The sequence below is a fragment of the Garra rufa genome, chromosome 1 (genome assembly GCF_049309525.1).
Source record: "Garra rufa chromosome 1, GarRuf1.0, whole genome shotgun sequence".
NCBI lineage: Eukaryota > Metazoa > Chordata > Actinopteri > Cypriniformes > Cyprinidae > Garra > Garra rufa.
Window position 1 is genome coordinate 49,493,881 of NC_133361.1, and position 14,347 is coordinate 49,508,227.

The 14,347-nt window shown below is 37.9% G+C and overlaps 1 protein-coding gene across 1 annotated transcript in view; it reads left to right on the forward strand.

The window, feature by feature from the left end:
* The window catches only part of wnk4b (WNK lysine deficient protein kinase 4b), a 49,031-nt gene that overhangs the window by 16,366 nt on the left and 18,318 nt on the right, over nt 1-14,347 (forward strand). The window contains exons 3-6 of the mRNA XM_073833454.1: nt 7,465-7,553; nt 10,150-10,369; nt 11,392-11,794; nt 13,797-13,999. Coding sequence (XP_073689555.1) covers nt 7,465-7,553; nt 10,150-10,369; nt 11,392-11,794; nt 13,797-13,999 — 915 coding nt within the window. The remainder of the gene's footprint in view (nt 1-7,464; nt 7,554-10,149; nt 10,370-11,391; nt 11,795-13,796; nt 14,000-14,347) is intronic.

The window sequence follows — 14,347 nt, forward strand, 5'->3', positions numbered from 1 at the left end:
AATTAGCGCTGAAAAGGCGTGGATAGTTATTTTTGCACCCGACCTTATTGAATATGCATTTGTTTACCTTTCAGATGCAAAATTTATGGGAGGAGAGTATAAAAATGAATAACAAGAATCACATCAAATTACTGGTATTTGCGCCATTATTTAACGGCCCCAAAAAAGCAAGCGGTAATTTGCTCTGCTCTTGGTAAATTGTGCTGGTCATTATGGAAATGATCCGGCTGTGTCTGTGTTTGTTAATGTGTGCATTGTCAGTAAATCACACACAGAATTTTCTCCTCCCATCTGTGTTTTTATGGAATTTCACTAATTTGCTAATTTGCCCTGTTTAGTAAAACCGGCCCTTAGGTTGGTCTTTACCTAGTCTAGTTGGTCTCTTAGCCTGACCAGCTAATAATTACCCCAAACCCCTCTAAAACTAGTAAACCAGACCAGCTTGAACAGGCTGAGAGGCCTAGTGCTGGTGTAAGTATTTTTGTTCTCTGTAGGGAGAGAAAAAGAGCTGATTAACGGTGTGTGAAACAAACATACATGGCATTTGGTTCTTTGCCTAATGGTCTCAAGAGGTCTCCTCAAAAGACTGATTTCATCAAGAGGCACCTGACCAGTGAACAATCATTCACTCCTGAACCCCGCGTTGAAAGCCTTTGAGATCAGTTTTACCCATGGCTTGGGCAGAAGCGTTTTTTAGGGGTTAGAACTTCAGGCCGTCCCACCCCCTTTACACTGAATTGCACCTCTGTTTTGTATTTTGTGTTTTCCTTTCCATCTCAACCTTTCAATGGGCCTATTATCTGAATAAGCAATACCAAAGCGTTCCTGGTTACGTCAACAAGTTCCTCTCTGTATTTTCTGGGCAGTTGAGAACATTGAGGTTGCCACAGAAATGTTCTGTCCAACAGCAGCATGGATCTTGTCCATGCTTTTGCAATGAGCGTATGGCACCGGGCCTGGCTGGAAGAATACTGAAGTTACGCCATAGTTTTCCTCCGTGAGGACTTCAGGCCAAGAACAGTATTTTAAGTGATGATGTGATAGATTTTAAACCATTTATGGCATATTGTGAGCTTAAGTTTACCTAGAATCACTGGGTATAGTGCTGCAAAAATGTCCTCAGCATAACAGTTTTGTGGTTTTCACCTCATCTGTTTTACAGTGCGGTTTCGGCTGCCTCAGAATTAGAGCTTGATTTGATTTTGCTTTTCCACTTAACAGAGGAGATGGACTGTGAAAAGAGTATTTCCTTGAATTCCAGAATTGTATGTCTTATCAACGAGAAGAAGTGATGGTTTTTCTAGGTAAACACTAATTTTATAGAATGACTGTACAGTGTGGTCTGTTTATCAGTTGCTTTTCTTTCAAATCCAGTATGGACTCAATCAAAGTGTTCTTTGTAGTCATTTTTTATGTCTGTTTGTGAGTGTTTATTATGCTCAATTGTGGAAACATGTCCTCACAAGGCTTGTAAAATCCAGTTGAGTGTGGAAACGGGCAACCGGACCATGTTCCACAAAGCATGTCTTGTGTGATCAATGTTTTTCCACAAAATGGCGTCTGTTCCCTGTCATTAGATGGCCAATAGTTAATATTGATATCATGGTCTGTTTAGCCCAGAAGGACTGAACATACTACTGGCATAATGTGTTCTGTTGACTAAATACACGCTGTATAAAAAAAGTATTCGCTTTGCGACCCTCTATCAGCCATAACAGCACTATGTAAGTTTGGGTCGTCGGGTCGCGGTTTTGTAGTTCAAATGATACTACAAATGCGACTTGCTTCACGGCAGGCTTCACAAAAGGTTTTCATACTTTTATAAAGTCATACAACATACTCTACCTTGTCACTGGACATCGTTATTTCCAAAGCCGGTCCTGGATAGCCTTTCAAACAAATAATGTGCATGTGACACGACGGTAGGCTAAATTATTTACGACAGTGGTAATGAACAATTCCGCTTCTAACCTGTAGAGGGAGCATTGAGGGAAAAGTTACTTAGGCCGCGATCACACCGAACGCGTTTTAGCAGTTGGAGGCGCCTCTTTTGAATGGTTTTCTGTTGGCAGTCAGCGTTCTCCGCGCTGCTTATGCGCACTGGGCGCCTCGCGTTTTCGCCGCCTGCTGCGCCTCGCGTTTTTGCAGGAGCGCTCTGAGCGCCTGAAGTTGAAAAAAAATCAACTCTGAGCGGAAAAACGCCCAACGTCATTCGCGTTCTTTTCCATTGTCCAATCGAATGAATAGAGAGGCGGGCCTTCTGTTCTGGTGACGAAAGTTTACCGTTGCTTAAAAAGTCCGGAGACTGCAGAAAAGGAGGAGAAACCTTTGCGGTCTATCGTGGGTAACCCGGAGCTGTATTATTTAGGGTTTCTGCTAATATGACAGTTTACTTAACAGCAAAAAAACTAAGATTTTAGAGCGCTCGCGCTATAATCCTTTGATTTGACTGACAGGACAGCTGTTTTGGTCATTGCTTAGCAACATAAAAAAACCGCAGCACACTGCTCTTTTTTAAAAGTCACCAAAAAAAGGCAGTGCTGTGCGCCTCGCGTTTTTAGAACTAAAAGACGCGTTCGGTGTGATCAGGGCCTAAGTGTTGCTTTAAGAGAGCTTTCTGACCCTGCATAGACAGCAATGCAACTGACAAGGCCCAGAAAGGTAGTAAGGACATCATTAAAGGGGTCCTATTATGCTCTTTTACAAAGTCATTATTTTGTTTTGGGGGTGTACTTGAACATGCTCTCATGCTTGGTGGTTCGAAAAACGCATTATTTTTCACATAATTTACATTATTAGAATAGCTTTCTCCCCAGGCTGGCACAAACGGCTCGATTAGTTCCGGGTTCCCCCTTCCGAAAAACCAAATGTGTTGTGATTGGTCAGCGGTCCCACTGCGTTGCGATTGGCAAACAGCGTAGACCGCGTTCCGCCCTGCCGCACCCCCCTTCCCAAAGCAGCATAGATTAAAGTGATTCTTACGTTTTAAATCTGGATATTTTTCTTACAAAAACACATTGGATTGCTAAAGGAGGCTTTTACCGACTGCCCCGGAGCCATGTGAGGCACTTTTTTATTATGGATCGACTTGTTTCGGACTGATGGAGAGAAACACTCATCTATACCGTTCAGTTCTAACGCTTGGGAGAGCTAGGATTATTTTTTAATGTAACTCCCGATTGCATTCGTCTGAAAGAAGGAAGTCATATACACCTATGATGCATGAAAGGTGAGTTAATAAAACGCTACAGTATTGTTGGTCCTATCATCAGTCTGCGAGATCGCCGATACATGATATTATCATTATTGTGCTAATGTATTTGTTATTTACTTGCCCGAAACCATAAGGCTAGTGAAGCTATCTACACTGTATGATGAATAAATGTCTTACCACACACTGCACGACTACGTCTACATCTACACGTGCACGGATGATCATTAGTCAGGGTTCGTGTTTACATCAGCCGCGACTAATACCGCACGTCAATGGCGCCGCTCCAGCACGGCTACCGGAGCAGTTCGCGGACTCTTTAGTTAAAGCTGAGACGACCTGCGGCTCGCTGAAGCATCCCAGAAGCGGCTGTCTATAATACATGCTAAAGTTAGGCGAATCCCCCACCCGCCAATGAATTGAATTTCTGTAGGCGGGATACCGCGTTGTGACATCATTGCATGCGGAAAACAAACGCTGTAGTCCAAATGAGCCGTTCGTTGTAGTTCTTGAAAAGGGACTTTTTAAAATCTAAAATCTCCCTTTGGAGTGGAGTTTGAGATTTGTAACTTTGTAGATGTTTTTTATGCCCAAACGTACACACCACACACTGGCTAAAGTTCAAAAAGTGAAAAAGCATAATAGCACCCCTTTAAAATACTCCATGGAACATAAGTGGTTTAACTTCAATTTGATAAAACTACGACAATAGTTTTTGTGCGCAAAGAAAACAAAAATAACGACTTCATTGAACGATTTCTTCTTTTTCGTGTCAGCCTCTGATGCACTTAGACACGGTCACAAAGCTCTCGAATTTCATCAGAAATATTTTTCCCTTTATGCTCTAATAACAGCATCCTATAGACGCTTAGTTATAAGTAGAATTTATAAGCAGTTGTAAATACAATTATTTGAATTAGTTTTTAAAAAACTAAGGGACTCTGTCAATTGAGCTTGAATTATATTGAACCCAGAACATTTATTTAATCATTGCTGTCTGTATTGTATACACTATTGGTTTTTATTTTAACAATATGAGAAATAAACAGTTTTTGCTATACCTTTTACCTTTTACCTTATACCTTTTATCATTTACATATAAGTATATATGTAAATGATCTCTATTATGATTTGCTAACCTTTTTTATGTGAAATAAAAAAAAATGTCCCTGTCTAGATGCTTTAGAGGTTAGATTAGGTCTATACAGCCTGTATGAAGCCAAACAATGTCTGAGGCTTTGAAAACAATGAAACACTGAAGGTCAAACCAGCAAGCATGGTCTGTAACAATAGCTATGTTTACACACACACACACACACACACACACACACCCTCAACTTTGTCGTTAGGGTTTGAATCTTTGAATCTTAGGAATCTTTGAATTTTTGATTCTGTACATAATTTGATTCCTTGTGATTAACAACAATGCAATTCAGTATTTTTTATTTTTATTTTTATTTTTAATTTTTTTTACAAAATGCATTGATAAGATTCTTGCCCTAATGACTTTTAGACAAGAAAAATAAGTGCAGACTGTATTGTACCAATATACACTACCAGTCAAAAGTTTTTTTACAGTTACATTTTTAATGTTTTAATGTTTTTTTTTTTATTAAATAAGGCTCTTTTGTTCACCAAGCCTGCATTTATTTGAATCAAAGCACAGCAAAAACAGTAAAATTATTTTGAAATATTGAAATATTTATTTCTATTTAAAGGTCCCATATCGTCAAAATCAAAATTTCCTGGCTTTTTTCATGATAACTAAGGTCTAGGGGCTATCTAACTACCATATGAGTTTCAAAACAGTCAATCCACAGTAAACTGCACACAGCCTGCTTAAAGTAGCTGTTCATTTACACGAGCAGCTGTGACTTCCGTAACGATGTGACGTCCGATCGACTCAAGTCACCGCCTTCAGTCACAAACCAACGTCCCACCCTCCTTTTGTCAAACCCCCAGACAACAACGCATCCATTCCATTGAGCAACAACAACAGGAAAACAAATTGAGAAAACCCTGTTCAGTCGATAGATGTCAAGCTACGATCATTACACAGGCTTCAGAACAACGTTAATATAAGAGACCAGCGGCACGTCAACTTCAGCCTCTTTCACACAGCGATTCCGGTAAATACACGCATAATGTGTCCCACGATTTGTTCCGGAATTGTTTAATTTGGTTCATTCACAGTTGTTTTCCGGAATCTGTGCTTGCTTTACACACAAACCATAAAGACATGTGACGTTTGGATGTGAGATGTAATGCGACGCGTACGTTTCACTAAACTGAAACTAACCTGAACAAACTGTGCTTCAGCGCTGATAGTGAGGAGCTGGCTCTGCCTGATGATCGCTGCTTCATTCCACTTTGCACGTAACGTTATTTTTCGTTGTGAAGAGTCGCTTGATAACGTGCATCATTACTACAACACTGCCTTTAGGTTCTGGCTTTGGTTCACACAGTTCCCGTAATTTTCCAGAATCAGCGCGCATTGTGAAAGGGGCTTTACTAAAGCAACAGTTATGTAGCCTACTGCATTCGGTGTTTGTAAAAGAAAAAACATTAATGATCATTCTAAAATATCCTGTTGAGTATCAGCTCTCTCTATTGCTCTGAGCTCGCTTACGCTTACAGCATACATGACCGTAGTTACCTGTGATTGGCCTGGTTGTGCGTCACTCAGAAAACAACAGGCCAATCAGAAGAGAGGCTCATGAATATTAATTAGATGGGCCAAAATCGACCTGTTTTTGACAGAGCTCCTAAAAAAGGAGCTGTAAAAATATATTGAGATGGATTTTGGCACTTATACCGCAAATATATATTCTTAAGGACATCAACAAATAAAATAAACCTCCAGAAATGTGTACGATATGGGACCTTTAAAATAACTGCTTTCTATTTGAATATATTTTAAAATGTAATTTATTCCCATGATTTCAAAGCTACATTTTTAGCATCATTACTCCAGTCACATGATCCTTCAGAAATCATTATAATGTTCTGATTTGCTGCACAAAAAGCATTTATTATTATTATTATTATTATTATTATGTTGAAAACAGATGAGTAGAATTTTTTCAGGTTTCTTTGATGAATAGAAAGCTCAAAAGAATTCTTTCTGTAACATTATAATTGTCTTTATCATCACTTTTGATCAATTTAAAGCATCCTTGCTATATAAAAATACTAATTTCCTTCAAAACAACAACCACAAAATAAATGAATAAAATATACGGACTCCAAGCTTTTGAATGGTATAGTGTATAAGCTTTTTATTTCAGATAAATGCTGATATTTGGGTCTTTCTATTCAAAGAATCCTGAAAAAATGTACTCAACTGTTTTAAATATTGATAATAATAATAATAAAAATGTTTCTTGAACAGCAAGTCAGCATATTAGAATGGTTTTGAAGGATTATGTGACACTGAAGACTGAAGAAATGCCACTGAAAATGTAGCTTTGATCACAGGAATAAATTACATCTTAAAATATATTCAATTATATATAGTCATTTTAAATAGTAAAATAGTTTTTGCTGGACTTTGAATCAAATAAATGCAGGCTTGGTGAGCAGAAGAGACTTCTTTAAAAACATTTAAAATCTTACTGTTCAAAAACTTTTGACTGGCAGTGTATATAATTAATTCATTAGATGTGTTTGCATTTTATGTTGTTTTTGGGCCAACACAAGTTGCATTTTAAGATTTATGCATATGAAGCAGTGTTAAATGAATATTTAATACGCTGTTTGCGGAACCAAATATTGGCCAAATATGAGGCACAATTCTTTTTTGTGTGACAGAATGAAATATCAGTAAATATTGTATCTGTAAATACTGTAAAATTGATATGTTACTTCCTCATTTGAGTCCCTAGAAATGTAACACTACAGTATGTAAATAACATCAGTATGTACATACAACATCACAACATCACTCTTCAAACAGGATTTCTGTCCCTTTGACCTCTGACCTGATCTACTAATCTCTTAATGCAACTAAGTGTAACGTGTGCTAAACATGCAGAGATCTCTTACAGTGTCTTGTGTTTTGTGGGAGGATGGTTCAGTCAGCCCACTTGACAAACGTACACACACAGTTTTTCCAATTAAAGTCTTAACTCCCCTCCTGACTTTTTTTCCCCACTCATGCCATCCATCAACATAATTGACACCTGTGGCATTTCCATTATCTAAAGTGAATTTCCTTTCCTTTACCTTTCCTCTCCCCCTCCGCTCTTTTTCAGGGCATGAAGCCGGACAGTTTTTACAAAGTGAAAGTCCCTGAACTGAAAGAGATCATTGAGGGATGCATCCGGATGAACAAAGACGAAAGGTAACTATAATGTCTACAAGGTCGTTCGACAAACATCTGTAACCAAAGAACTGCAAAGGCGTGTGTGTGAACCAGCAGTCGTGGTAATGTTTTAACACCTGCCAGACGGGTTTTTACTGTGTGCACATTTAAACAACAATACACCAGATTCTTGTCCTTTTGACATTTAAACAGCTCCTCAGAGAGCCCTGCACGCCACTATTTTTGTTACCCAGCTGCACTGGTTGATATTTCTGTTCCACCCTACATTGATCAGGTGACACATGGTTACAGAATCAACAGCGTCAAAGATGCAGATATAAACACTTTGGATTTTGTAGTGGTACAAGGGCATACAGCCATACATTTTCTCCTCTGAGCTGTTTGTCATGACCTCCGTTGTGTCAGAGAGTTAAAAAGCGAGAGAGTTACGGTTAGGGTTACTAACACAATCCTCCCAGTCTTTTTAGCCCCCAGCTAATGTCGTAAACACAGTATATATATATTTCTATTTGAGTTTATTTTGGTTGTGTACTTCAAAGGCAGCTTTATGACCATCATGGAACCCAGTTTGGAACACTCAACACAAATAGCAGAACTCATGACTCATAACAAAGTTTAACATTAGCATGTTGCTAAGCTAACAACAAAAATACACACAGTAGTGTGTTCATTATTAGCACTTCTCTTGCTTTCTTAGACCTGCTAGACTCTGTAGATAAACATTTGTGTAGATTTCCTGCAAATATGACTTTAATTTTTTTGGCTTTTTTCCCCAATTTTATACTAAAAAAGTAACTAACAGTTTCCATCAGTAACCAACAAGTTCTCCACTTGGAATCACTCAATCACACCACTCTTGTTCTACCTAAAGTATCGTCATAATCGTGTAATCAATTCACCATAACACATTTCTGCCTGGATAATGGTCCATTTAAAGTCATCCAGCCATTATGTAAAGCATTTGGTCAATAGCCACTAGTAATGACTCACTCCATCCAGCAGCAGCAGGTAATTCTGATGATTAATAGTGTTGATTTAATTAACTTTTTGTGGATGAATGTTCTTACTCTCAATCACATTATGATTTTAAAGTGCGTGCCTGACAGTCCGTCTCCCGTAAGAAGTGAGAGCTTATTATGCAAGGATTTCACTTTTTTTTTATTGGTTGTGCGTTTCACAGGCATTTTAATCTTAGCAACAAGAAAATATGGCATTTATTAAAAGCAATAGCTTGTGTAGCTAATTTAGGATAGTCATTAATATTTGTCACTTGTATGTGTACAGAGCTACAGTTGAGGTCAAAAGTTTACATCCGCCTTTCAGAATCTGCAAAATGTTAATTATTTTAGCAAAATAAGAGGGATCATACAAAATGCATGTTATTGTTTATTTAGTACTGACCTGATATATAATATATTTCACGTAAAAGATGTTTACATATAGTCCACAAGAGAAAATAATAGTTGAATTTATAGAAATGACCATTTATAGAAAAGTTACGCTTCATTCGTAATACTGTGTTGTTACCTGAATGATCCACAGCTGTGTTTTTGTTGTTTAGTGATAGTTGTTCATGAGTCCCTTGTTTGTCCTGAACAGTTAAACTGCCTGCTGTTCTTCAGAAAAATCCTTCAGGTCCCACAAATTCTTTGGTTTTTCAGCATTTTTGTGTATTTGAACCCATTCCAACAATGACTGTATGATTCTGAGATCCATCTTTTCACACTGAGGACAACTGAGGGACTCGTATGCAACTATTGCATACCAGAAGGGAAAACCATGCATTTAGAGCTAAGGGGTGAAAGCTTATAAACAGAATGGACATTTTTATTTTTATTTTGCCTAAATATCATATTTTTTCATTTAGTACTACCCTTCAGAGGCTACAGAAATAAGTTAAATTTACCCTGATCTTCAAATTCAAAAGTTTTCACCCCCCAGCTCTTAATGCATGGTTTTTCCTTCTGGAGCTTCAGTGAGCGTTTGAACCTTCTGTAATAGTTGCATATGAGTCCCTCAGTTGTCCTCAGTCTGAAAAGATGGATCTCAGAATCATACAGTCATTGTTGGAAATGATCAAATACACCAAAATTCTAAAAAACTAAAAAATTTGTGGGACCGGAAGGTTTTTTTTTCTGAAGAACAGCAGGCAGTTTAACTGTTCACTAAACAAAACAACTATCACTAAACAAAAAAACACAGCTGTGGATCATTCAAGTAACAACACAGTAATAAGAATCAACTGTATGTAAACTTATGAACGGGGTAATTTTTATAAATTCAGTAATTATTAGTAATTCTCCTGTGGACTATATGCTAACATCTTTTATGTGAAATATCTTATTCAGGTCAGTACTAAATAAACAATAACATGCATTTTGTATGATCCCTCTTATTTTGGAAAATAATTAACATTTTGCAGATTCTTAAAGGGGGTGTAAACTTTTGACCTCAACTGTAATTGGAAAAAGATGCTTTTTTTGCAGTCACATAATATACTTTTTAACATCCACCAGAAGGGACTAACAGGCTCTTGTTAACCAGCCAAACCTTGATGCCTTTTTGTAAAACCCAGAAGGACGTATATAATGTGTTTTTTCATTTTCTTGTTCAGGTACACTATCCAGGACCTGTTAGAGCACACCTTCTTCCAGGAGAATAATGGTGTCCATGTCGAATTGGCTGAGGAAGATGACATGGTGAAGTCTGGCCTTAAACTCTGGCTTCGAATGGATGACACTAAGAAGCTCCATGGCAAATATAAAGACAACAACGCCATTGAGTTCCTGTTTGAACTCTACAAGGACGTCCCGGAAGAAGTGGCTCAGGAGATGGTGAGATCGAAAATCTTGCTTCGATAGAGATTAAAGGGATAGTTCACCAAAAAATGAAAATTCTGTCAATAATAACTCAGCCTCACGTTGTTCCAAACCTGTAAGACCTTTGTTCATCTTCAGAACACAAATTAAAATATTTTTAATATAATGCGAGAGCTTTCTGACCCTGCATAGACAGCAAAATCGTCCACCGTAAGTTCATGAAATTATGAAAATACTTTTTGTGCAAAGAAAAAGAAAACAAAAACGACTTTATCTAACAATTCAAGAAGTATTCTCATAGTGTAACAGAGAAACAAGGACGAGAAGCAGGCGGATCCATATGCAAAGCTTTATTTACAAACATCGTCAAAACAGGCAGGGTCGAACAACGGCAAACATACACAAGAGTAATCTGTAAAACAGGCGAAGGTCGATTAACGGTGAACATAATCCAGTGGGGCTAGGCAAAAGGGTAATCCAACAAAACAGGCAAAAGATCCAGGGTAGGCAGCGAGACGTAGAACTAGGAACAGGAAACTTGGAATGGGCTTCATAGAGTAGCTAACACTGGGAGAGCGTTAAACGCTAGACAATACTCGGCCATCAATAAGAGGAAGTCCAAGGCTTATATCGTGTCTTTGATTGATTGCAGCTGTGTGTGTGTAATCAGTGCAATGTATGATTGGAAATGTAGTCCGGGGTGACATGCAAAAGTCTGTGTAGTGTGAGAGTCAACATAATGACACGGACTAGATTCATAGCTTCATAAACTTACAACTGATGTCTCCTGGACGTTTTTGCTGTCTATGCAGGGTCAGAAAGCACTCGGATTTCATCAGAAATATCTTAATTTGTGTTCTAAAGATGAACAAAGGTCTTACAGGTTTGGAGCGACATGAGGGTGAGTAATCAATGACAGAATTTTCATTTTGGGTGAACTAAACCTTTAATTTTCTTTTTTTTTTTTTTGTAATTTCTGTGCCTTTACTGAACAGATTAGCAAAAAAAAAAAAAATAAACTAATCCATGTCCTTCAGGTTGTTCTTGGCTTCGTCTGTGAGGCAGACTACAAACTGGTGGCCAAAGCCATCCGCGACCGAGTCACCGCCATCAAGCGCCAACGAGAGAAGCTTCGCCGTCAGGCCGAAGAGGCACAGAGGCGGCGACCAGAGGAGGTGATCGAGGAGGAACCCGAACCTAGTCTTGAAGTTGAACCTTCAGTTTCGAACCCACCTACTCCTAAGCCTCCTGTAGAGACGCCTGTATCCACCACTACTCAAGCTCCACCCACCGTCACAGTGTCAGGCCCTGTTTCCCTGCCTGCAAACGAATCTATGGACTCTGGCTTTAACGCCAGCTTTGCCACTGAACCCGAGGAGCCGGACGCAGACCAGCGGCAGCATTTCAACATACGTCATGCCAGCTACTCGTCAGCAACGTGTAAGTCTGTGTACTCTTCTTGTATTAAAATCGGCATGAAATGGAAATTCACCATTTCTCATGGGTGTCCAAACCTGCTCTTGGCCACTATTTTCCAAAGTTTAGCTCTAATCTCAATTAAACGTCCCTGAACCAGCTAATCAAGGTTTTTAGGATTACTAGGTAGGTGTGTTGGGGCAAGTTGGAGCTAAACTCTGCAAGATGGTGGCCTTCCGGTAGTAGGATTGGACAGCCTTTCCTTATCTATTTTTTAAATGCATGTTATAGATCTTATTGTGAACAGTTCATCAGTGCATATGCACATTTTTTAATGTCATAACTCAACCTTGTGCTCAAACCCCACCACTGCAAGCTCAAGTTCATCCAATTTTGAGTGCAGTGCCCACATGTCAAAATCCAATTTAAAACCAATACATAGAACCAAGTCCCACCCACATTAATTTTCTTTTTTGATAATCTTTTTTCTGTCGCAATATGGAAGAATGTGGTCCAGGCAATTACATTTGTGGCAACGTTTTCAGTCTTTCAGTCTGTGTTGTAAATTTTCTAAAAATCCTATCTGCTCTAGATCTCTATTTTTTTGCTGAATGTCTTTTTTCGTGACTTCTTTAAACATGTTTTTCATGAGCAAATGACCTAAAACCAAACATGATTTACTTGTTAGTGGATAAACAGTTGCTACATTGTACAGTATGTCGGCATACGCTCATTACTGAACCCTCTGCATGTATGGAATGTTTACTAACTTCCATGGTAATTTAAATGGGTAAGTTAGTTTTGAAAAACTAGACATGTTTAGATACAAGTCCAAGGTTTTAAATTGGGCCAGAATGATTTGAAACAGCATTTGACTGCTTTAAATTCAAGAAGAAAATAGTAATGGCAGTTTGTTTGTCAGTCGTTTCCATTAAATACATGATTTTTTTAGTCTGATGTTTATTTGATCCAGTAGGATAGTCTGGCTCCAATTAGTGGCCATGGAATGTATCATTTTATTTTATATTTACACAAAACACTACCATTTAAAAGTTTGGGGTCAGTAAGGTTTTCTTTTAAAGAAATTCATACTTTTATTCAGCAAGGATGCATTAAATTAATCAAAAGTGACAGTGAAGAAATTTAAACTATTATAAACTATTTCTATTTCAAATAAATGCTGTTTTGAACATTTCTATTTCTGTTCATCAAAGTCATGTCATGTTTTGTTTAAATGTAATTAAAATAATAACAAATAATTGTAATCATATTTCACAATATTGCCGTTTTCACAGTATTTTTTATTAAAAAAATGCAGCCTTGGTGAGCATAAGAAACAATCTTACTGAAATGAATGGTAGTGTATTTTACCAAACTTTATCCAGGTCCTGTAGAAAAGAGACATTTAGCTAATTGCCTAGTTTATCTGAAACTCCTTTAAAATAGTCAACCTTTATGAAAGTCGTTATATAACCTGTGGCCAGTTGCATAAACTGCTTAGACTAGTCTTAAAGGAATAGTTCACATGAAAATGAAAATTTAGTCATTTATTACTCACCCTCATTTTGTTCCAAGCCTGTAAGACCATCGTTCATCTTCGGAACACAAATTAAGATAGTTTTGATTGAATCCAAGAGCATTCTGTCCTTGCATAGACAGCAATACAACTACCACGTTCAAGGCCCAGAAGATGAACAAAGGTCTTACTGATTTGGAACGGCACATGGGTGAGTAATTAATGACAGAATTTTCATTTTTAAGTAAACTGTATCTTTAAAAACTTATTCATCTATTTTTTTTTTCTTCAAGACGGAAAAGTAAGACTGATTACTCTTTGTCTAACTGTTAGCTGGTCAAAATAGTTGTTAAGAAACAGTCCTAACATAGTGACTGTGTTTATACAACGAACACACTGGTTCCTTGCTAGGGCAAGCATGACGTCTCTATGCATTTTAGCATTATGGTTAAGCTGCACACTAACAAACTACTTTCCTGCTGTTTGTTTGAATTGTGGTTACTATGGCAGCTGACTGTGAGACGGACGGATACCTCAGCTCCTCCGGACTTCAAGAACCTTCAGAAATTCGAGTTCCTGTGGCAAGCCAACCCTCCACAGCTCCACAACCAAGCAGTGGAGCTCCTCAAGTGGAAACCCCACCCATTGAAGCTCCACCCACTGAAGCCCCTCCTACTCCAGCTGCAGGGATCCCAGCTCTCCGTTTCCCCTCGGTAGGTTACCAACGACCAAAAGTGACAATAAAGACATTTGTAATGTTTAAAAATAAATTCTATTTTAAATAAATGCTGTTCTTTCGAAAGAATCTAAAAAAAAACATTCATAATAATAATTCTTGAGCAGCAAATCAGCACATTAGAATAATTTCTGAAGGATCATGTGACACTGAAGACTGGAGTAATGATGCTGAAAATTCTGCTTTGCATCACAGAAATAAGTTACACTTTAAAATATAGTCAAATAGAAAACAGCTATTTTAAATCAAAATAATGTAATGAGTGTTATAAAATTAAATTAAAATAATCAGTATTAATGGTTTTACTGTATTTTGATCAAATAAT